The following is a 24,014-nucleotide window of genomic DNA, read 5'->3' on the forward strand; positions in this document are numbered from 1 at the left end:
TATCATTGCCTCAACGAGTGAGTAAACAGCTCAGTTTCTGGTTAAAAGGAACATATTTTTCATGCTGTAGTGACGTTTCGTGTTATCACTTCATACCAAATTAATTCAGTTTCAACGAAAGCCTTTTATAATTCTTAGTAAGTTATCTTGTTCTTAGTTAAACTGGAAACTGAGCTGAATGTGTTTCTGTTGATGTTCATCATAGTGCCGACAATACAGCGAGGACGAACTTCTACAGACGTCAGATTCTCAGCCCAACGTCTCTCTTTGAGTTTGATTGTATCAACAGTTACCTCCAGAGTTTTTGATGGGAAGAAAAACAAACAAAACTCGATTGATTTTCTGTTTCATACTTTTTTATTTATTTCAAAGTGACAGCTGTGGGTTCATGTTGTGTTGAAATATCACAGTGCGTCTGTCTGTTTGGCAACTATGAATGAATGATGTGACGAATGAACTGATATCAGCAGGTTGTCTGTTAAGTGAATTTAACATTTCTTTCTCTTAAATCAAAAGATAGTCACAGTTTAAACATGATGAGCTGAATTAAAGCTATGATAACTGAACATACATCGTACAAAACATCTTGTTTGGTTAGTTTTTTTTTTTGTTGTTGCACTGATCTATATATACAGATCACAAACAATCGTTCATGATGGAATTACCAGCAGCTGATTGGTTGATCTGATTTAATCTGCACCTTCCTGCATTCTTAAAAGGAAATAAAACTCGACATTTCCAGACTGCAGGGAATCTAACAAGCACAGCTTTGGATTTATACTCACAACAAACGTAATTATTTTTCAGTGCGAGGAAGTAAATCTTTCTACTACGACTTCGTCTGCAGATTTCAAAATCTTGCATCCAGATGTTAAGTCCAGCTCAGGGCTCCAAACGGGCTGCTGCTCTGTCATTTAGTGGCTGGACGCTCCTCATAAAGTGGATCATTTCCCAGTTTACCAGCAGGGTTTTTTTTTTTTCTTTCCCGGAACAGCCAACAAAGTGTTAAATCTCAGCAGTGAATGAAAACTATAAAACCGTGCAGCAGCAGATGTTTCAGATTAAACCACAGCTTACGATGACTCAGCGTTCAGGCTTTAAAGAGAACGTGCGACTTGTTCCAGACAAACGGGGTTAAACTTGGAGCCGCAGCCAACGACAGAGCAGCAGCCTCCAGAAAATGATTCAGCATTTAGGATTATTTATAGGAGGCCTCAGTCTGCTTCAAAAGAAGTGCTGGTAGGATCGTCTAACGGCGTCTGAAAGCTCCCTCTGCGACAGCTGCTTCTGACAGTTTTTATCACGCCGAGGAGAGACCGTCTGAGAGTCTGCTCCGTTATTCCCAATCGTACGAATCTTGGCTACAGAGGCGCAGAGTTGTTGGCCGGAGCTCAGGGAGGCGGTGGGATGCAGCCAGGAGGAGTCCGTGACTGCAGCCTTCCCACTCAGCGTTCCAGTGCGTCTGTTCGGAACAACTATAAACACTTCTGCCTTCAGACGCGGGCAGACAACACTTCATACAAACTAGTTCTTTTCCCGACTCTTTAGACATCGTTCCAGCGAGTTTATTTGAAGCTGACTGAGCTCTTTCCCCAGCGGTTTCACACTGGCAGATCGGTCTGAATCTGGATCACCAAAACTTCTGTAATGTAATTCATTTCCCTAGTCGACCGGAAAGTAACCGTCTCAGATCAAAAGTCAAAAAACAATTGTCTAATTCCACAAGAAAACCTCAAATCCAATGTTCAAGAAAGATGAGAAACTACAGTTTGAACTGAAAGCAGAAAAATGAGGTTACAGCGCAACCGATTGGCACAGGTTGACAAGCAGCTACAATAAAAACGTTGCTCATGTACTTTCTTCTGTACACACAAGCTAGGGCCTCCTTCATTCCTATGTTAACTGCTCAGTGGTGCATGAAGCCAAACAAAGATAAACTTCCCTATGCTGCCTTTATTAGTTAATGACAGCGAGATATTAACTTGGGGTCGAAAGACTACTGGGATCTCTCAAGGTGGAACATTTTCTCGAACGTTACTGATTCACTCGTCGTTAATCAATCAGCACACCATAACTATCAAAATGACATCTTTGATGTTTTACTGCCGCCTCTTTAGCTGAACATGAATTCAAATTGGCTTCATAGCATGGCTGGAGTCAGGCTAACTCACAGCTGGTCAACGCCGGATTATCTTCCTATTTAAAATACAAACTATGAATGTAGACGCAGTACTCTATATAATTATGTTACTTTTCCCTCCAAAGAAACGGTAATATTTGCCGACATCTCCAGCAAAGGCACATCGCTAAAATACAAGATGCAGCTGACTAGTGCAACAGGTCAAGCAGCTGAACAACCTTCTGAAGAACGGATCATTTCAGGCCTGTGAGGACAGTTCAGTTCACATCTGTGGTCATTTTGAAAATAAAATTTACCTCAAATACGATAATTCAAAGTTACGTCTGAAGACACAAACTATGGGAAAATGAACGATAACGCATTATAATTTAATGATAATATGAAAGACGGCTTGGTTCTGTTGGAAACGTGCTCAACAGTTGTATTTGCTTAAAGTTAGCGGCTGACCTCGCTTGCTTCTAAATGTGCTGTGTTATAAAGGAAGTCCAAACAATGGGAGGAAGACACGACTTAGGGAGTAGCACACATACCAACGCAAATGCGTAGCTGAGAGAAAACAGTCACTCTAAGGAGAGTGATCTAACTCAGGTTCAGACTCAATCAGTGTGAAAACGTCTTGAAACTCCGCATCGTCTAAACAAAGCCACACACATTCAGACGACTGTGACTGACAATCAGCAAAAGTGTGTACATTCACAGTGCAGGTGCGACAGACGTCCCTCTGCAGGCTGTCCTCCACCTGTGAGTCCAGCAGACAGCCGACGGACTCCTCTGCTACCTGCTGGACCGTTCAGTCTCTCTTCTTTCATATGGTTGGTTATTTTTGGTTGGACTTTAGTACATTGCACTACATCTTCCATTCATTCGTGCACCACGCACACACACACACACACACACTGGTGATGTTACTGATTGTTTGAATTTGTCCTTGTTAAGTTTTGTTTAATAAATCTTTAGTTAAAAGTCGTGCACGATCTCCTCGTCTTTGTCACTCAAAGGAGTAACATCACGTCTTCAACCGTCTGCAGCTTTACTCACCGGGTCAAATATTCAGTAATGATGATGTTGAGTTTGACTTTATTGCTCACGTTAACTTTGAAGAATACCGGAGCTGAAAAACGAGTCAAAGCATCAAATACTGATCAAAACTTCCTGTCTTGTCAGTGGTATCTGCTGTAAACTTGCAGACTGTCGAGTCATCGCAGAACACATAAAAAGCTCAAACACAGGCTGAGAACCTCACACAGGCTCCTCCCACTCACTGCCTCCAGCTCCATATATGGTCGAGACAGGAAGTATCATTGGTGAAAACTTAAAAACTTTGTGTCCCTACTCCCTTTACAGTCTTTCAGGACAGACACATTATCCAGAGGACGGTTTCAGATAACATAAAGGGATGGATTATACATGATATGAAATTAAATCTTAAACCGTGGCTGGACAGAGAAGCAACAATATGGCCTCTTTGTTCCATTTCTTCTTCAGGGCAAAGTGCTTTGATTAAAAAAGAGGTTATCCCCATATAGTGTCTATAAAATCCAATAAAAAATATATAAAAAGTCTGTGGTTATTTCCCGGCCAAAGCAAAACTTGGGTGGTCGATCCCTGCAGTCGCAGACAGCAGGACGGTTCGTCTGATTCAACAGTGGAGGGTCCCGAAAAAACAGTTTGTGTTCAAGTTGAGCTGGAACTGCATAGGGAGGCTATTTAAGCCCCGCCCACCTGGTGGAGTCCACATGATTAGCCCCTCCCATCCAAAGGCTCAAGCCACAGGTAATCCTGGTATTTAAAAATGTCTCTGCACAACAGAGACTTCAGTCCAACTCAAGGCAGGCATGTTATGATTGACGTGCAAGAAGTAAACAGGTCTGATTCCTGTCCACGTGTCTGAATCCCCCCAAAACAAGTCACGTCTAGCAGGCGTAGACGTCCAGAGTTGGATTTATACAGTGCTAGAGGAAAATAAACCAGACTCAGCTGGATACCAGATGAGATGGTTCTTGGTCTCAACGGTTAAGTGGTGAATGATCGACTGGTCAGTCAACCAGTCATCCCAACAATCTGTAGGTGTTTTAAGTCTTTCTGCAGGCCTGTCTTTGGGTCAGTGGTAGTGTCACAGGTGCAGACTGATCTTTCCCTCCTTGTCGAGCTTGTGGATGACTTCTGTTTCGAAGTCGGCGCTGTGGACACCGGTCTTCCTGAAGGCTCCAGCATAGCGGTTCTCCTCCCAGTAGTGATGCCAGTTCCCCTGCTGGTCGGCACCATAACCGAACACCGACACCTGAACACAGACAGGAAGTGGAGACGTGATACACTGAGACATAATATCTGTCAGTACTCAGACAAAAATAATCAAACACTGATAAAAATGAACAACGTGAATCTGGTTGTTGTCTCATTGCTAACATGCAATAAAGTCATGTAATGAAGTACATCTTAGGTACTGATGAAAATATTGTACTTTTTACTCCACTTTACTTTTATTTAATAACTTTAGTTACGACTGAAAGTCCAGACCAAGACCAAAAGTAGCAAATGTTTAAATTGAATTTATTTAATCAGCAATCAGATAAAAAAAAAAAAGAAAAAACAGATTCTGATAATAAAAAAAGCTGCAATCAGTCAACTCATATCATATAATATATCCAAAGATGTAAATATATGTATGATTTACTTACACTTTACTTTTGATACAAAAGTGCATTGGAGATCAGAGACTTTATGACTCTAGTATTATATGTGTGGGTGACTTACACGTTTAACAAAGTAATATTCTAACACAATGTCTTTACTTTTACTCAAGTATGACTTTGGGATATTTAATAGGTCCCTGACAAGAGGACACGTTTCCTCAGCAGTCTTTGCTCTCTGTTGCTTTACTACAGGACATGTTGACAACTTGAGTTTGACTGAATACTGAAGTTGACTAAATGTTGCAGTATGCAGGTGACAGACTCCTACCTGGTCACAAATGTGCAGAGCAAAGATGATGGCGAGCATGCCGGTGGACGGGTAGCGACCGTGGCGCTCGGTCCAGCGATCATTAACATACTTAAAGAAAACCGGGTTCACCACCAGAACCTAAACACACACGCACATGTACACACACACACACACACACACACACACAAAGTTACTTTTTTAACAGGATCAATGTGTCAGGGTTCATTGGCTCTCCGTTGCAAAGTATGTGTAAACTGTCAAAGTGTTTATCCAAACTGCAGGAGCTTATCGAAGTAAAAATAAATAATCTGAAAACAGCTGAAGAAATAAACAAAAACTGTGTGAACAAGAACTGACTTTACATCATTAAAATGTGAAAAACAGAAGAGCATGTCACCTCTAAAGAACACTCACATGTTTATCTACAGCTTTATGGTTGTGATGCAGACGGAGCACGACTGAGAATTTATCTTACCTTGTCTTTATCAGCCTCCACTCGCTCTTTGACCCTCATGTAGGTCCTGAAAACACACAGACACACAGAAAAACAGGTCATTATACACTATATATATTTATATAGAGGTAATATGCAATATAGGAAGAGAGTATTTTATGTTTCCTTTCATAGATTTACAGGTATAATTACAGTATATTAACGTACAGCATACATGTACACACATACATTCACATTTCGTCCCGTCTGTTGTAAATGATTTACTTCGTACGTCTTGTTAACAATTGCTGATATTCAGGCATGTTGTTGAGTACGTAAGCATGATTATTATCTGTGTACATGAACATAAAGATACACACTCGGCAGTAATTTCAGTCTGTGTCTGTACATGAATATGTGCACTTTGATTTTCGATGTAACTTAAGTTTAAAGTACACATTCTAAGCTGTGCTTTATCCACTGTATGTTATTTTAATGTTTTCTGTCCAGTATTGTACTTCTATGCATAATACACACAAAAGTCACTTTTTTCTGTATGGTACAGATTTACATAGAACAGTATGTATGTACAATATTTCACTATATGAATATATAGACACTATATACACATATTAGATTGTGAATGTATTGAATAGAAATGTTGCTTTATGTGTATATTTCATGGAACGCTGTATATGTATGTATATATCGATACATTTCATATATGATATATCTAATATAATAAAGTATATTATATATACACATGTCATCCTCTATACACACACACATACAGTATATATAAATGTTCATATTATCTAGTGCATTTTGCCTTGTCTGGTGTGTATATTTCATATAAATCAGTAGTTAATGTATTAATTGTCTTTATTTGATATATATTTTTATGTTTTTTTCCAGGTTTTGAATATACACTCTATTCCCAGGATGCTCTTTGTCATTCTAGCTAACGCCTCTGAAGCCTTGAAAGTGCTGCATGTGCGTTAGCTATTATATTAATCTTTAACTTTTACTAGATCCCACAATCGTTCATCTGTCACTTCCCCAAGAGACTCAGTTTATAGTGCTCCCTAAGCTAAATTTATGAGCAGTAATGAACTCTATCCCTGTAATCAATCAGTTTCAGTTAAAGTGTCTCAAAACAGTTTCATTAACTGATCATAACTGAGTGTGTTTCTCTCTGTATTTGCTTGGTGTTTCGTACATTTTCACTGTGCCGGTGGACAGCGCGCTGGTCAGCCACTCCAGGTCTCTCAGTTTGAACGGCAGGAGGACGAGGCTGACTCCATGTTTGATGTCCACCGCGCTCTCTGGGTACAGGAAGTGATGCGTCGTCCGATTCCCGACGTCTTTCTCAAACCCTCGAGTCACCGCCTTGTTCATCCTGTTGGGGAGAAATATGAGTAAGATGAGGAGGAGGAAGACAGGAAGGGTAAGATGTGTGACTTAGACATACATACCTGATTATGGAGTCGTGGGAGTCGATCAGTTTGCCGTTTCCAGACTGTCGCAGTTTGCCGGAGTTGCCGACCACTGCGCACCTACGGCAGTGGTCGGGGAGGGGCTTGAAGTCCACAGTAGGCGGGGAAATGACCCGGAACATCGCTGACATCACTTCCTCTATTGTCTGGCCGTTACCAGACCGCTGAAGACTCTGTGGAGGCGCAGAACGTATTGTATTGTTTAAATGTTAAATGTTGCTTTATTAAGATTTTTACATTCATCTTTTGATAGTTTAGATTCAACAAAAATGATACTAAAAGTATTTTTTCTTTCCAACTCTTGTTTCATGCTGTTGATCGTTTATACATGCTCTTACAGTAGAGTGAAACTACAGTACGGCATACTGTTAGCTCTTTTTTGGCTCTCACACACATTATATACAATATACTGTGGATCAGACTGATGATGTTAGCAGCATTTCTACACCCCCCAACCCCTTTAATCTACTAATGGGTTCTGCAGCAGGACAGAATCTATAAATGCAGGAAAGAGACTCAGACGTTTGGCTTTACATCCAGACTGCTGACAGCCTCGACAAAAAACACGTAAAAGACTTTTTACGTTTCAATTTTCTGAAGTTACAGATCTTTTAATTAATGGGTCCTGACTATTTACTGGCACACATTGTATGACCATCATGAAAGACATTCCCTCTAATTTGGTCTTCTGTGATTCAGCTGATTTAACAATTCTCAGTGTCGACACATCAATTCAATGCTGTCACTTCCAGTGTGCAGCCTGCAATCAGTTTCTGTAAAGGACCTTTCAATTTGTTACTGCACCACAGACAGTTATTGAGGAAAGCACAAAAGGAGACCAGAAAGTCTTATTCACAATCTTTTCAATCTTATTTTGGTGATCTACTTACTTGTTAATGTTAAGTAATAATATTGGCATAATGACGATCTGATGTTTAGTCTCTTATTAAACTGCTTTAAATCCTGTTGTTTCTTGTCAAATACAGTTTAATTCCAAGTGAAATCATATTTATAAAGGATTCATGTATTTAATCTAAATCCTATCATTTCTAAGAGTTATTTGAAAGCTGCAATTTATAATAAAATTTCACACTGATTTATTGATTTATGTACATTCATCTAACATCTCTGCAAATATAATATTTTCAATGAACTGATCTGGTTTCATTTATGATAAAAAACATCTTACATTTGGACCAAATTAACACAACCTTGACAATATTTGTAATAATGGATTTCAAACCTCAGACTCAGACAGGAATTCACTTTGTAGCTCTATCAGCTCCAGTTACAATATTTTTGGTCCTCACCAGCCACCATTTGAGCGCGTCAGGGTCAAAGTTGTTGTTGCTATCTCGGAGGATGGGCTGCTGTTTGGGGTCGTAGCGTTGTCCGAACCACTCCGACGTCCCCACGTCTGAGATACAGGACTCAACACAACCACAGGAGCTGAAAGAGGGCGACACAGAGGAGTCAGACGGGGACAGAACAGAGGATCATGGGATACACAGAGTCCGTGACCTCCTGCGCGTTACCTTGTGCTGTCCTTGGACTCCTCTAAAGGTTCCTCCTCGTCTTTAGGTTTGATGTGGCTGGCAGGAGGGGGGTTCTTTGGAGGGTCAGGGGTCGGATCAGCAGGAGGTGCTGGGGGTTCAATTACTGCAAACAAACAGACAGAGAATCAGAGAACACTGCATCATGGGAGCTCTGCTAACACTGTTAGCATCAGTGATACAGTCACAACACTTCTGCTAATATTATCAGAATTTTACAACTACAACTACCTCTCCCTCTAATAACACCACTGCTAATACAACCGCTGCTGATGTTGCAATCAGTTGGAGCCCGACCGATATATCAGCTGGCCAATATCATCAGATGATACAAGGCTACTGATACATGGAGACTGATATGCACAATTTTTCTTTAGTGATTATAAAGCAGAAAAAGATGCTTGGGGTCATTTCAGTTATTAAATTCACACTGATTTTTGACACATTTGAGGGATCACTCCAAAAAACTTGTGTATATCTGCTGATTTATCGATATCAGATTGTTTTTTTTGGCGACTATTGATCTAAACTGTTCCATTATTATGGTATTTTTAGTCATTTTCTCTCTTAATTGATCACTTCTCGGCGTATTCGCCCGTCTGTTCGGGAGATTTTTCTTTACCTAGTGATGATGACATCTGCTCCTCACCCGCCTCCCTGTCGTTGGGTGTGGCCCGGCTGATGGGCAGGGTTATTGACAGAGGCAGGAAATGTCTCTTTTGAATGCTTTGACTGGCAAGCATAAGGAAGAGGATGGCAGCAATCACCACAGCAACGCACACCTTCCTCCTCAACAACATGGCTGGACGGACGATGAGTGGGCGGCGGCAGAAGGAAGGATGTGTTGAGCTGTTCAGCCTGCTATGTCAGCATATTTGGACTGTGTCATCTGGACATTTTCCCATGCCTGGTCATGTCTCCACCCTGCCTGATCTCCATGAAGCCCGAGTGTGGAACTTCTTGCCCTGTGAACAACGCTGCTGTCTGACTGGTGTAGACAGGATGGATGCTCACACCTGGATCAGACAGAAAGACACAGCAACATCAGCATCATTAAAAAAAAGAAACGAATGGAAATCCTCTTTGTACATTGTATTATATAACAAAATGATAGATTAAAGCCCAAACATTTCCCCCGTAGCTGCAGACTAGTTTAACTCCACATGGTTGGACCCATCATGAAATCTGTGGGCACCAGTCTTTAAGGCAGGAACGCACCAGCCCAATCGTTGGACATCTGAAACGTTTGGGAAGACTTGGACGAGTTCAGTAACAAATTTGTTTGGTGTGTTCAGCTGTGTGAAAGCTTTTGGAACCACGCGGACGGTGTCTGGTCAGATTCAGCTTGCAAAGTCTGAGAGTGTTGGCGGTCGGAGGATTGGACACCATCGGATACTCTGATTGGTTGAGTGCTATCTGTTCAATAACCATTCTGATTGATTGTGTGGGAGGGGCAGAAGTGACAATGGTCTTCACTCCATTTCGTTCCTGTTTTCATGTTTTGGATTCCTGGCACGAGACTAGCGCCACCGGATGTTAAGGAGCCTTATTTTATCTCGCACACACTACTGTGTAGTTGGCAGTAGTCGAAGTTGTATGTTTCAATGCAACTTTTCTGCCGAACGGGTCAGACGGGAGGCAACGGAGTGGTTGGATAAATGCAGTTGGCCGTTGGTTTGAGTCTGGGTGGTGTGTGGGCCCCTTTATAAGTGGCTGCAGGCTCAGAGTGTTGATGGACTGCTCAAGTAATAGATCATTCATCACAGACAGCATTCCCTGAACCAGGTTTATTAAGGTTAGCTGGACGACTTATTTTATTGATTTTTTCACTTCAAGGACATTCTGTGTTGTGCTCTCCTGTCGATGTCTGGACACTTAGTAGTTCCGCATTGACAGACATATCCCTATTTATAAAAGACCAATTATCTCCTACAAAAACCACCACCCAAACAAACGATGTCTAACACAAGACTGAATACAATGTAGCAAAAAAAAAAAAATCATACCAAACAACTAGAAGTTTCCTCCACAACGAAGAAATCTTATATAAACACAATTTCACTGTAATTCACAATTACACGCAAAATATCCATAATAACATAAGGTTTGAAAACATGTGTCTATACAATACTGTAAATTAAACAATACATGAAACAAAATAGCCATAAAAACAATCTATATCCAATGTATTATTCATAACTAAGAATGTATTAAATATACAAAATAATTGGCCTTCCATACCAATCTAATTTCAATAAACAAACCATAACATAAACTAATCACAAAGTTACTATCAAAACAATTTCTTACTCACTAAATATCCAAAACAAATGATTTATAATAATGTAATTGTTCATAACAAACTATATATAACGAACAGATGAGAACATCACTCAGAGAATACTTCCATCAGAACCAGGAAATTACCAAAGAGCAGAAAAACAGCAACAAGAACATGAATACTGCAACAAACCAATATCTACAACTATTTATTACTCAGTAATTATCCATAACAAACTATAAAAAACGTATCTTGTCAGTAACAAACAGCAAAGATTCACATCACTCAGAACCAGGAAATGTCCAAAAAAACAGTACAGTTATGTAATTTTTAACAAACTAATTATCCATCATAAATTATTTCTAACAAACGAATAAAATAACAAACTCAACAAGCTAACCCTAACAAACTTGTGATCAATAAGGGACAGGATAGATCACCACAGCATCACTTCACTAATTCAGAAACTGGAAATTACCAAAAGAAATCGTGATTGCAACATGAAGAACATGAAACCTGTGTTGTAACCAGACATGTTGTCATTGATGACGACACTATTACTGTAAAGAGTTTTTCTAAAGTGATGACATCGTCTACAAACGACACAACAAACTCAGCGCCTTCTACCTTGAAAAAAACACGGGAGGAGAGGTCCAGCTTTTGATTTATGTTGAGGAGTGGAGTCACCCTCTTCTTCCCCCTCCTCTTCCTCCCACACCACACCTCCCCTCTGCTCCTGCAGGAATGTCTCCCTGCAGACAGACTCAGTCTCTGAATACCAATCAGATCTGGATTCAGTTCAGCTTCTCCCGTTTCAGCTCTTGCTCTCCTCCTGTCTGCTTCACTGTCCCGCTCTCTCTCTCTCCCTCTCTCAGTGCTTGTGTGTGTGTGTGTGTGTGTGTGTGTGTGTGTGTGTGTGTGTGTGTGTGTGGGCGTAGTCTGAATCAGCTGACCTGCGTTTGTTTCTTCACTTCTCTTGTGCAAGTGATATTTACTTCTTAACGTTTGTAGTAACACACACACACACACACACACACACACACACACACACACACACACACACACACACACACACACACACACACACACACACACACACTAATAGTATTACTTTTCCTTCTGCTAAAGCTCCTGGCAGACCTGCACCTTGTTACATAAAGTAGCGGCAATTTCATATCTCACATCTGAAGAAACTTTTAACGTAAAAGTCTTGATTTAAATCTGATGATGTAACATAACCTGTAAGATTTCTGCAGCACTTTAACTGAACTAAAATCTGAACAGAATATGTGACATGAAGGCTGCAGCAGCACAAGGTTCAATATACAGAGATTAAATAAATCATAAACATTTAAAAACATAGATTTTGGCCAAATAGCTTGATTTCAAAGTTGCGACAGTATTGTAGGAATGACTATTGGTACCTTGACAAAATGTCAACACAATGGGAATTCTGATGAATAATCCTAAGTGAGTGGTAGGTGCACGTTTTGGATTAAGAGCAGTGGACTTTGAGACAGTCACTGCCCACAGCATCTTTTCACCAGGCTGCTCCTGGCTAATGTGCGGTTGCAGTAAAATTAAATGGATAAAATGACACATGAGCTGGTCATGCAACGGAGAAATCCCACAATGTTCTACCCACATCTTTACAGAGACCTGTCTCCACCAAAACATCCTGGATTGATCTTTTGTACTTGATGGACGGACTGCGATCAGTGCTAAGAGAGTGCAGGAATGCACAGCAGGACGAGGAGAGATGGACTCTGTGTTTACGTAAATGATGTGTAATGCTCAGCTGCAGGCAAAGTCAATTTGTTTACCTGATGTCTAACTTTCAATATGAAGATACCTACCACATTATCTTCACCATCCTGGTTGAATGTGTATAAAGTCCATTTTCAGCCTAATTAGGTTCACTTCAATTAAGTATCTTTTAATCATCCAGAGAAATTAAAACACTTACATAAATTAGTCTGCAAACTGAGGAGGGTTGAATCGAAAAGGAGAGTTAATTCTACATTTTGGGAAAAACGCCTCTGTTAGATGTTAGATGAGGTGATCAATACCACTTAAGTTCAGTAATTAACCAGTTTGTTGTTCTCAAGCTGTTAATGGATCACAACAATTATTAGAATGCACCACAATGGAGATATTAAAGTCTGAAACAAACTTAATAGCAATTCATTCAACACCATCAGAACAACAGTGACTCAAGAAAATCAATGTTATATTTTGAAGCACAGATTTGTTTTACCTTGCTTGGATGGATTAAACATTGCTGCATCTCACTCAGGGTTGAGTTAGTCTTTTTGCTCACTTACAAAGCAAAGCCAGATGTCCAACAATACATTTCATTCTTTAAATTTGTCATATTTTAAACTCTGCATGGAAAAAATACCACACAACTCTCCATTGATCATACTGAATTAACACAAACACTTCAGTCTGTGCTTGTTATCATAAGGTCACCAATTCTCTTTCAATTCTTCTCATTCTCTGATTAGTCTGGAAAAAGATTTTGTCCCTGTGACTGGGACAAAAGAGGTCAAACATAATAAACTGTACAAGCACATTGTCACAAATGTCTATCTGACAAGTATCACTATGAGTTGCAGCTCCTTCTGTAACATTAATTTATGTCTGAATACAGCCAGAAAAGGCTAAATACCACTATAACTACTAATAGAATAACTGCAATTACTACCATACTTCTACAGCTACAGTCACTGTGATTGCAGACGAGTCAGGACAGATACAGATTAGAACTTGCACATATTTGTTTAAGTCGTTTGTGTCCCAGACAGGAAAGGGCAACGCTCTCATGAGTAAGGTTGGGAAAAGTTCCTGACAGGAAGTTAAGCCCCTGGATTGGCATGTGTATTAGCATGTTAGCACAGAGCTTGACTTTGTAGTGCCTTGTTTACCGTGCAAACTTGTCCTGGTACAAAAGGACTTTAGCACAGACGCGGATCAGAACAAACTGATCAGCTGGATATTTGATCTTTCCACACAGAAAAAAAAACAGGGATACATGGACATGGATGACTTTTGAAAATAAGTCCAAAACTATAAAATTCATTAATAAAAGAGGTGAAGTGTGATGACATTTATGTCTTTTAGTCATGTTCTTTTCTGGGTAAACTGGAGTGTGTCTGTGTGAATGAATTAATACATGTTTGCGAGGTTTGCTGAAGAAAAACAACCAGAAAAAACTGTTTAAGTCATTAAATGTCATTACATGATCGAGGAGACTCGTCCGTTTCTGTACTGTATCAAAAGAGAAGTCTGAGTTGAACAGAGTGAAGAGGACAGTGGAGGGTTAATGGCTATCAGCTGAGTTACAGTATGTTATTTTAGGTTTTTTCTTTTGGGGGGGGGAAGAGAGAGAGAGAGAGTGGGTGGGGGTTAAAGGTCACATGGTTTCCTGTCCAGAGAACACCATGTGACAGCACTCCTTCCTGCCTTTCTTTCTGCAACCTCTGACCTCTGTGCTGACACCAGAATGGAAACCAGCTGCTCTGCTGATGGAGCGCAGAGACGAGCTGGAAAATAACGACACCACAGAAGAAGAATGGTGTGAGTTCGGTTGGCTGTCTGTTCTGTTTACACAGGTTGACCGTTGACAGAGAAGAAGGGAGGACTATGTTTTACCGTTTGTTCAACCAGTGTTTCCCACACAAACGCTTTACCCAGAAATTCCACCGTCCAATTCCGGACTGAACACGGATCTGGTGGAATCTGGGGTTAAGTCTACTTATATAAACAGCCGCAAAAGTACATTTGGCGAACCAATTGAGCATTTTATGGGATTTTTCCTTTATTTCTTTTTTTAATCCATCCACGAGAATGATGCAATCTGCAATGGAAGTTAGAAATTTCAGTTTTATGAGAACACCGGTCTGTACTGGTGACTGCAGGTTGGTTGCACTCATCTGACCAGTGCATGACGATGGGAACAGGATGCGATGGGAGTCATTCATCCGGATTGAGACCGGACAGGATGTGTGTGGACAGGTGTGACTATTCACTCTGCCAAAGTATATAGTATAAACAGCTGCCTGGGTACATTTGGCCGCCCATTTTAGCATTTTTACAAGCTACTTTAATTTCTGAGAATGACGCCACCTGCAAATGATCAACTAGCTAACTATAAGCCCTCGCTCTTCCCCTCTCGTCTACTGCCAATCACAAAAGATCAACAGACTGAGAGACGCTCTCTGTTATTACATCCCTCCTGTAAACACACTGATTGGGATGTGACCTCACCTATTTATTGTAGGCCTACTTATTCTGTTTTGTACAAACTTGCAGGTGCATCTGGTCGTTACGATGTTGTTTTTGATCAGCTACATAATGAACAAGCTTCCTCCACATGCAGCTCAAGTTTTGTTTGCGGCTTCAGTTTTGGTCATGTCTGAAGATATCCGTTTCTGAGATTTCTGTCTCTAGCAAAATACAACAGGTGAGTTATTGTTCATTGTTTAGTTGAGTTTAGTTTATGTTGACTTGGACAATTCTTTCATTTTTACACCAAAGCTAGCTCAGATTTGTGGGTATTTAAACTTTCCTATTGACAGTAAACAAGTTTGCCTTTTCTGTTTTTGTCACATTCGTGGTCTTGAACATGCCTAATTTAATGTAGTCAGAGCTTTTGCACAAATGCTTTTGTATAGACATTGAACATTTGACCACTTCGGTTTGTGAGTGTTGTTTTGGTATTAATACCGAAACGCAGATATTGTATCAAAACTAATAATTAGAATTATTTTTAACTGATATCCAACCCAACTGAACAGCTGAGGGCTGAATCAGACAGAACATATTCGCATATTAACACTATAATCTACAGTGTCTATGGTGACTGTACTATATACAACCACACTGACTCAGCAATGAAGGACATATTTACAGAAAGGTTTCCTAGTCATCACGAGACAGACTGTCACAGACTTTAAATAAAAAACAACTAAAAATCTGTAAGTCTCAAGCCTTTTGCCTGAGAACACTTACACATAAAACAAGCTGCTTGAATTTGACATTATTCCAAACTACATCTGTTGTTGTAATAATTTCATGAGTTAATGTAATGCAATCCTGAGACAGCCTCGATTCCAGAAAGAGTTGGGACGCTGTGTGAAATATAAATCATTTGCAAAAAACAATTTAAGGAGCTCACATAACCATAACTTTCATGAACAGGTGAACCACGCCCCATCCTTGCTTGTGAAAGACTGAACCCTTTCATACCCAATCATGATCCCATCATCCGATACCCGTGGAATGATCCAAACAGGCGAGTTTCCTTTAGTTTTTCACAACTGTCCCAATCTTTTGTTGTTCCCCTCCCAACTGGTTTGAAAAATGTTGCTGGCAACAAATTCAGAATAAACATATAATTAAAGAAAAGAATGAAGTTGATGAGGTAAAATATCCAATATACTGTCCTTGTACTGTTTTCAGCCGAGTGTGTCAAAAAGGATCAGCCAATTATCATTTTCATCTATTTCATTTGTTCTGCACAGCGTCCCAACTGTTTTGGAACTGGGGTTGTAAATACAGGCTCTGATGCTGACACGTAGAAAACAGAGTGTGAAACATGTGAAAGAGAGAAACCACACACACAAACTCGAATGCATCTGTTAAAAAAAAAGGGGAATTACTAACCAAAGAGGGCTGTTTTACAACCAAGTGTTGAAAGAGACTATTTGAAACAAGTTAGAGTTAGATTTAAAGAAGTGTTGAACAATACAGAAACAGAAAATGGGGGGAAAGAAACAACGCTATATCGAAGAAAGTACAAATCAGAATTGTGACACAAGTCATTTGGTCAAAGTCAAGTCTCGAAGAAGTCCAAAGTCATTGTTGCTTGGTCGAGACAAGTCAAGTCACAGGTTGTAATGTCAAGTTGAGTCACTTGCAGCCTATTTACACTTTACCAAAAAGCGATCTATATTGGGACAAGTTAATGCATTGTTATCGGACTGTTATCAGATCTGGCTGACAATACCCGGAGGTTGCCTGGCTCACATTCAGTTCGTAAATAAGCAATCCATTTTCTGTGAAGTCAAGATGCAGATCATGAAAAAAGTGACTGAAGTTGACCACACCTCTGGTACCCTTCTGTTTCTCCTTTCTCTACCAGCGATGTTATCTGCTTTCTCTGTTGGCAGGAAGTTTTTTGTAGTCACCCACAAACACACCTCCCGATAATGAACGATCTAATCCAGCGAGTATCAAATTATATCCCAGCAAGCAGAAGTAAGTTTGTACAAAACAACGCCTCCAGCAAATAGGCTGTAAACATACCTGACTCCCACACCCTGCTTTATCGAATATTTATCGCATATTTAAAATCCTGGTGACAACCTGAATTCAAAATAAAGAAAATAGTGTGTGTTCATATCAGAACTGTGCATTTTCCTGGGATTCAGCTTTTCACTCCAACTGTTGGGCTTGTGTTGTTGTTTGTGGTGGAGAAGGTGGAGTGGCGCTCAGGACATTAAAGCGTTCGTTTTTTGTTTTGTTTTTTTCAGTATTTGATTAATGACAGTGTTTCATCCCTAAATTTTATCAATCTAATGATTTATGCGTTTTGATAGAGATAGCGCTTCCTCAGTTCCTCCTTTTTTTCATTGAGTGAAGCCCTTTGTGTTTCTTGCTGTTGTATGAAAAGTGCTATACAAATAAAGTTTGATTGATCGTCTTATTTAAACATATCCTTCACAGTCACATGATACATAGTTAAATTGTCTCCCTTCCTGTATGAAACCCACAGGAAACTGAGGTGACCCACAGGATTCTCAAAACAATTTCACCCTCTAGAAAAAATTTCATTTTCTAACCACTTCCACCAATAAACATGCTCAACAGATTGTAAAGAAGCTGCTGTATGTTGTGGTAAACATTACACCGTACTTAATTAGAATGTACAAAAACTATTGTGTGCCTGCAAACAAACCAGCCCAAATTTTCTTTGGGCTTCTTGATAAATTGTTTGCCAATAAAATAAGTAGACAGGAATGTTAATTTTTAGCACTTCATTACAGTTGGAACGTAACTTTCTCAAAAGTTGACATTGGAACATATTCGAGATAACTCGAGTTTGTATAAACCATCATGACCTATAGTGAAAAAACATTGTGGTTGTGGTAACTTTTGATATGGCTTCTTCTCTTCAGTCGGCTTGAGGGAAAGGCAGGGACCTACTTCCAGTTCAGGACATGTGTTTTTTTATCCTTGTTAACAGAACTGCAGGGGAAATGATAGCAGTACAGAAATAGGGAAGTGTGACTGCACTGAGTGTAAAAACATTCGCCCCACACTCAACCCAGAACACACTACTGTCTTGTAGAACTGAGACAATTTGACAAAATTACAACTACTTTGATAATTGATTGATTGTTAGCCATTTTTCAAGCAAACTGCCAAATATTTACAGGTTCCAGCTTCCAAGCTCCGCCTCAGAGGGTACACTTATTTCCCCCTGACCTGCTATCTAAATCCGAGGCGTCAATGTGCCGGCCCCTGCATAAGATGGGCGGAGGTGTCGATGACCTGCACTGTTGTGCGACCCACAGCCAGGGAGTTTTAAAACCAAGAAACAGCTGATCACAGCAGTCAGTCCATCATATCATCCGCGGACATTAAGATGAGCAACTGGACAGCTGCTGAGATCCAGGAGATGCTAGCGTCTCCTCAGTCTCTGTAGCTGTTCGGTTGTGTCCGCTTGTTGCTGTAGCGGCAAGCTAGGAACGGCCGCTACTTTCAAATTAAAAGCCCCCGCTAAGAACCCAGTTCTAAACTCCAATGGGGTGCAATGTAAAGCTCTTATTTTGAAGACAAATTCGTTGTCACTGTTCACAGCCCAACTTCATGCTTCACGTCACGTCACATGTTTACGCCTACCCCGGTGGCGGCTTTTGGAAAAGGAGGAATATCACGCCTCCATTTTAGAAAGACAGCAAATGTGCCGCCTTTTCTATCTAAAAAGGGCTTCAGATTATGTTCAAAATGGGCATTTTTTATATTTTTTTTACGTACTCTACAACGTATAAAGCAAATGAATAACAGGTAAATTGGGGGGGAAATCCATATTCATGCAGTCATAATTTATTGTGCATCCACTGGCTTAATCTAGCCTTTTCCATTCATTCATGATGCCTAAGGTGCCTCATTTAGTCACAAGCTGATGTTACTGAATGCAGATTTGTTTCCAGTCCAGGGTTTGAAACAGCTTTTGAAATGTAAAATTTAAAGTTACAAGGTACCATAACAACACATCCAAATTGTTACCGACAAATGAACATCAACAACAACAAAAAATTTAACAAGACTAATGTTAGCAGCTCAGTGAGGCGAAGTCATTGTGGTGCTTTGAGCTAAATGCTAACATTAGCATGCGCATAACAACAATGCTAACATTCTGGTGTTCAGCAGGTATGAGGTTTCCCATGCTCAGTGTGTTAGCATTCAAACATTAGCTAATTAACACTAAAGCACAGCTGAGGCTGAACGTCATTAGTTTTTGCAGGTTCCTGGACACAAATCCAAGTCTTGGTTTCCATGACAACGGCAGAAACAGGACATCATTATTTCCTTTAAGTGCTACTGACCAGAGACAGGATGGAAAAAATGTGGAGCTGAAGCTCTGAGAAAAGGTTTTAAAGAGCCCAGAGGAAAAAGTTCAACACACACACACACACACACACACACACACACACACACACACACACACACACACACACAGACACACACACACACACACACACACACACACACACACTCTCTTTGAATGGTGACTTCGGCAGCGGCTCAGAAAGAATAACAGTGGTCAGGAACACAATGGACTTCCTGTTACAGTGCTGACTCACAGACAGCCAGACACTTAAACTCTGTAACATAATATTATATTTTTGTCTCCACATAATTATTGTCCTCGAGGTCCACCTGTCTGCTGTATAAAGATGACACTTATTTCCTCTCCATCTTTCCATGGACCACTTTAAGGATAAAAGGTGTCACACACTGAATCGGCTGAAAAGATCTCTGAGGAACTAAACTGCTTGAGACAGACAGTCAGTCAGGTCTGTAACAATCTGCTTCTGGTTCAGATTTAGAAGTGGGCCTCTATAATTACATCTGTCCAAATGCAGAGAAGGAGGACTGACTCACAGACTACACAACCTGTCTCTCTATCTGTTATTATGTTGCGTGTTTCAGATGTCACATCAAACATGGTTTTAAACACCAACATACAGACCAAAGCGATATATAAAACATTGCAGACCCTGAGCAAAATATAAAACATTAAACTTCTCCCTGAGTACCAGACATACACTCAACATTTCTGCATAAATTGCTGTATCACTGTAAAGTGAAAATCTTTGGGTCTTGAACTTTTGATTGGTAGAAACAAGACATTTGACGAGGACAAGTTGAACGTGATGGTTATTTTCTGCTAAGTGACATTTCATGTTTAATCCAGAAGTCATCTGACAGAGTAGGCTGACATGTAAATATATGGGGAAACAGTAGGAGCCATCACAATTAATGTTTACAGTGAGATAACGATACTAGCTAACGGATAACATCATACTATGAGAGATAATAACACAGTGGAGTACAGTAATGTCAGACCAATCAGAGAACCATAGACACATCACAGAGCTCAAATACCACAACATTTAGGCAAAAAAATGTCACATTTCAATACTGTGAAAAAATAAAATACAGACTTTAAAAGGAAGAAAAGACAACACTTATGGCGTATCATGATATAACAAATCTAAAACGCTTGCTTTCTTATCACGAGAACAATATATATCTTATATACTGCCCAGCCCTAAACAATCTAAACTTACATAACAAAAACTACATTTATCGTGACAAACTGAAATGAACAACAGTTTATAAACAAATTTAGCAGACAGGTATGTCTATTTGAATTGGTTAATCAAGCATATCAAATACCTGACAACGTGGATGTTTCATCACACTGATGCAGGAATCATTTTTTAAGAACTGCCAGGAATCAGTCCTCATCAATGTTTCCTACAATGGCCTAATACATTGAGGGATATCAAAATGAAGGCAGTACTGTAACTGTATAGTAAAATGTTGAATTCAAATGTATAACTGTCACACATTGTACATTACTTCCCTATTTAAATATAATACGATTACAGTAGAAACCACTGGATGACCAAGTCATACTGTGGGAGTACTAGAATTCAGCAAAGAGCAACTGACAAACTGAAATACCGCAGAAAAACTGTAGATATCATTATGAACTTAACCTACAATCAGTTAACTACAGACCACCAGCTAACTACGGCAAATTATAGGAATACTGCAAGAGATAATAATACAGTAAAGCACCATAATGTCCAAATAGAGAACGACAGACATACCATTACAGACGTACTGTAAGTATTTATTCTGTGAAGTGTAGGAGATTAAATTACAGTAACTTACAATAAAATCAACACAACAGAAAACTGTAGGTGATGCTGCATGAAGAAGAAAGCCTACAATAAAATAGCTACAGGCTCAGCAAATATATAAATGCAACACTTTTGTTTAAATAAAAGATCGAAAGAATGTTTCTGTGCACACAAAAGTCTTTTTCCTCTCAACTTTTGAGCAGATAAGCGTTAAAATCTAAATCAGTCAGTGATTTCCGCCTTGGCCAAGATAATCCTTCCACCTGTTTTGTGTGGCATATCAAGACCTGATATACGGAACAGCAGGATTCATTCACTGTTGTCCTTTGGACTGGTCGCAATAAAAAGGTACATCTAAACTGTACACTTTAATCTTGAAGAAGGCGTAGGCGAATTGGAACTGGGTGGTTATGATCATTGCTCAGAGTTATAGAACGGTACAGTAATATAAAAACAGCAGACACTTAGTGGAAATATAGTGTGAGTACAAGTTGTGGCTCTACACGAACATAATCAAGATGAAGCAGGAACGCCCCAGGAGATAAAAGTCAATTAAATCTAATTCGTTTAATAATAGGAATATGATTCACAGAGCTAACCGAGCATATACAATGAGGTGACCTAGGGGAATAAAACAAAGCGAAGCACAGTAAAGTTAAAACAGACAAAGTGAGTACAGCAGACAGACTCCATCAAGAATCATTATAAACATAATGCAAGAATCTCTTTCTCTGCCGTTTGTTGCTGTGCTGCTGCAATTATCTTCCGAGGGTCAGTTAAGTTTTATTGCACACTTCCCTCATCCAGGGATAACGAGAAGTACAGTTTTTTGACAGTCTGCAATAAAATCAATACCTGACCTGTAGGTGTTATAATAAACAAGATAACTACCGGCTTCTGCAGATGAATATTGCAGAGATATTATGAGCGATAATAATACAGCAGAACAGAGGTGGCAAAAGTACACAGATACAGATAATTGTGTAAAAAAGACTCTTGTGTTTATGGGTGCAAAGGTAAAAAAGTACAAGCACTGAATTGTGCTCGCAGTATAAAAGTAAAAGTATCTCTCTGGAGGTTATTTCTACTGGCCATTTCTGTGCAAATCTCACTGAAGCTCACTTCATTTTAATATCATTCAAAGACTATCAAAGATCGTAGCTGCAGGGCTTGTGCGAGTGCCTCCTAAACTCACCACAAAGATAGTTGAATGTTGAGTCACCTTACCAGGTAGTCAAATACCAACATGTTAGGTTGGTAAAGCGTCCGGAGCGGCAACAAACTGAGAAAGTAAGAAAATCCAGGCAGAGGGCGGCAGGGTCACTGCAGATATGAGACACTAACACACCGTTCAAATCCCCCTTTCTGCCTGTTCCACCCTCGGTACAGCTGCCATGCCTGATACGCACCAATAGGCTGAAAGTAGTTTTGTCTCCACAAATGCCCTGAACCTACAGTACAGAAAGTACAGATTTGTGTTCAAATGTACAGGGTACACATAAAAAAACTGTAAAGTTTAGATATCTGATAATCAACTTTAGTACAGTAAGAAAAATGTATTTGTACCCGGTCAGACCAAAATGTTCTGTACAAAACACTGTAAGAATATTAAATACTGAAGTGAAGAACATGACAGTCAAGAAACTTATACATATATATATTATTCTATTCGCTCTTATATTCTTGTATGTTTTATTTTATATACTCTTTTGTTATGTGTTTGCATTTGTGTTTCTTATCTATTAATCCATCTAAAGCAGACAGCTTTCTAATTTAATTTGAATTTTCTGATGGAAATATATCTAGATTTAAAAATTCTAGATCTATAATATTGAATCCATCTTTCCAATCTATTATTTAATTAGTAAAAAAAAAGTGTACTTTATGAGGTTCTGTACAAATTCTTTAAGAACACTTTACACAATATTACAGTAAAATATATTATAGTAAAAAGCGGAAGTTATAACGGTACTGTGGGAAATGGGACCCGAGATAACTGTAGGAGACGCTATAATGAAGTTAGCCTACAATAACATGACTACAGGCTGCTGTCCAACTTTTACATTTTGTGATAATTATCAAGACGTCATGGGTGAAAAAGTCAGACCCGACGTGACACATTACAGGAGTGCAGTTCGGCACACGGTGGTCGTGGAGAGGTCTGACTTTTTAAACATTACGGAGACACCACAGAAGAAAACACGAGCTAACAGAGGAGCTGTAAACACACGAGTAGCTCAGTTAACTGTCACCGGGACCTGATCGAGTCTGAAGACAGTTTGTACCCCGTCGGCACCCCCACCTCTACCTCCACCCTGCCTCTCTTGTTCCTTATCGTCCACACACACTCCCCTTCAACTCCTCCACACACATACACCCAAATCCTCCAGGACACCAACACCAACAACGGTTGAAGCAGCCCCGAGAACAACCCGCTCGTTAAATCGCCAGAAAACTGCATTAAGTTTGGTGGGAACTTTCCGAAGTTTCCAGTTGGGACTTTCTACCATGCTGTCGCTCAACACACACACAGGGGAGGTGTACCCAGGTCCAGACCCACACGGAACCGGCGAACAAACCGGTTAAATGACGCAAATCTCAGTTGAGAGCAAACTGAGGAGGGACTCACTTGAAGCAGCGGCGGCCGGATGGTTTTTCTTCTTCTCTTCTTCTCTTTGTGAAGAAGCGGGGCTGAGGGCATGATGATGCAGCGGCGAGAGGCC

General features: G+C 39.9%; 1 protein-coding gene across 2 annotated transcripts; it reads right to left on the reverse strand.

Annotated features, from left to right (window-relative positions):
• Positions 1-334: 334 nt before the first annotated feature.
• On the reverse strand, positions 335-24,014 carry st3gal8 (ST3 beta-galactoside alpha-2,3-sialyltransferase 8). 2 transcript variants are annotated; one of them, XM_030419234.1, is made up of 9 exons: positions 23,921-24,014; positions 9,188-9,581; positions 8,548-8,671; positions 8,323-8,461; positions 6,992-7,185; positions 6,736-6,915; positions 5,559-5,604; positions 5,102-5,221; positions 335-4,421 (listed from the first exon to the last, which is right to left on the reverse strand). In XM_030419234.1, the coding sequence occupies exons 2-9, from the start codon at positions 9,363-9,365 to the stop codon at positions 4,254-4,256; spliced, it is 1,149 nt and encodes a 382-aa protein (XP_030275094.1). In that variant the 5' UTR covers positions 9,366-9,581; positions 23,921-24,014; the 3' UTR covers positions 335-4,253. The 2 variants fall into 2 exon arrangements, with proteins under 2 accessions (XP_030275094.1, XP_030275095.1); XM_030419235.1 differs by lacking the exon at positions 23,921-24,014 and adding an exon at positions 11,474-11,627.

The sequence above is a fragment of the Sparus aurata genome, chromosome 6 (assembly GCF_900880675.1).
Source record: "Sparus aurata chromosome 6, fSpaAur1.1, whole genome shotgun sequence".
Classification (NCBI taxonomy): domain Eukaryota; kingdom Metazoa; phylum Chordata; class Actinopteri; order Spariformes; family Sparidae; genus Sparus; species Sparus aurata.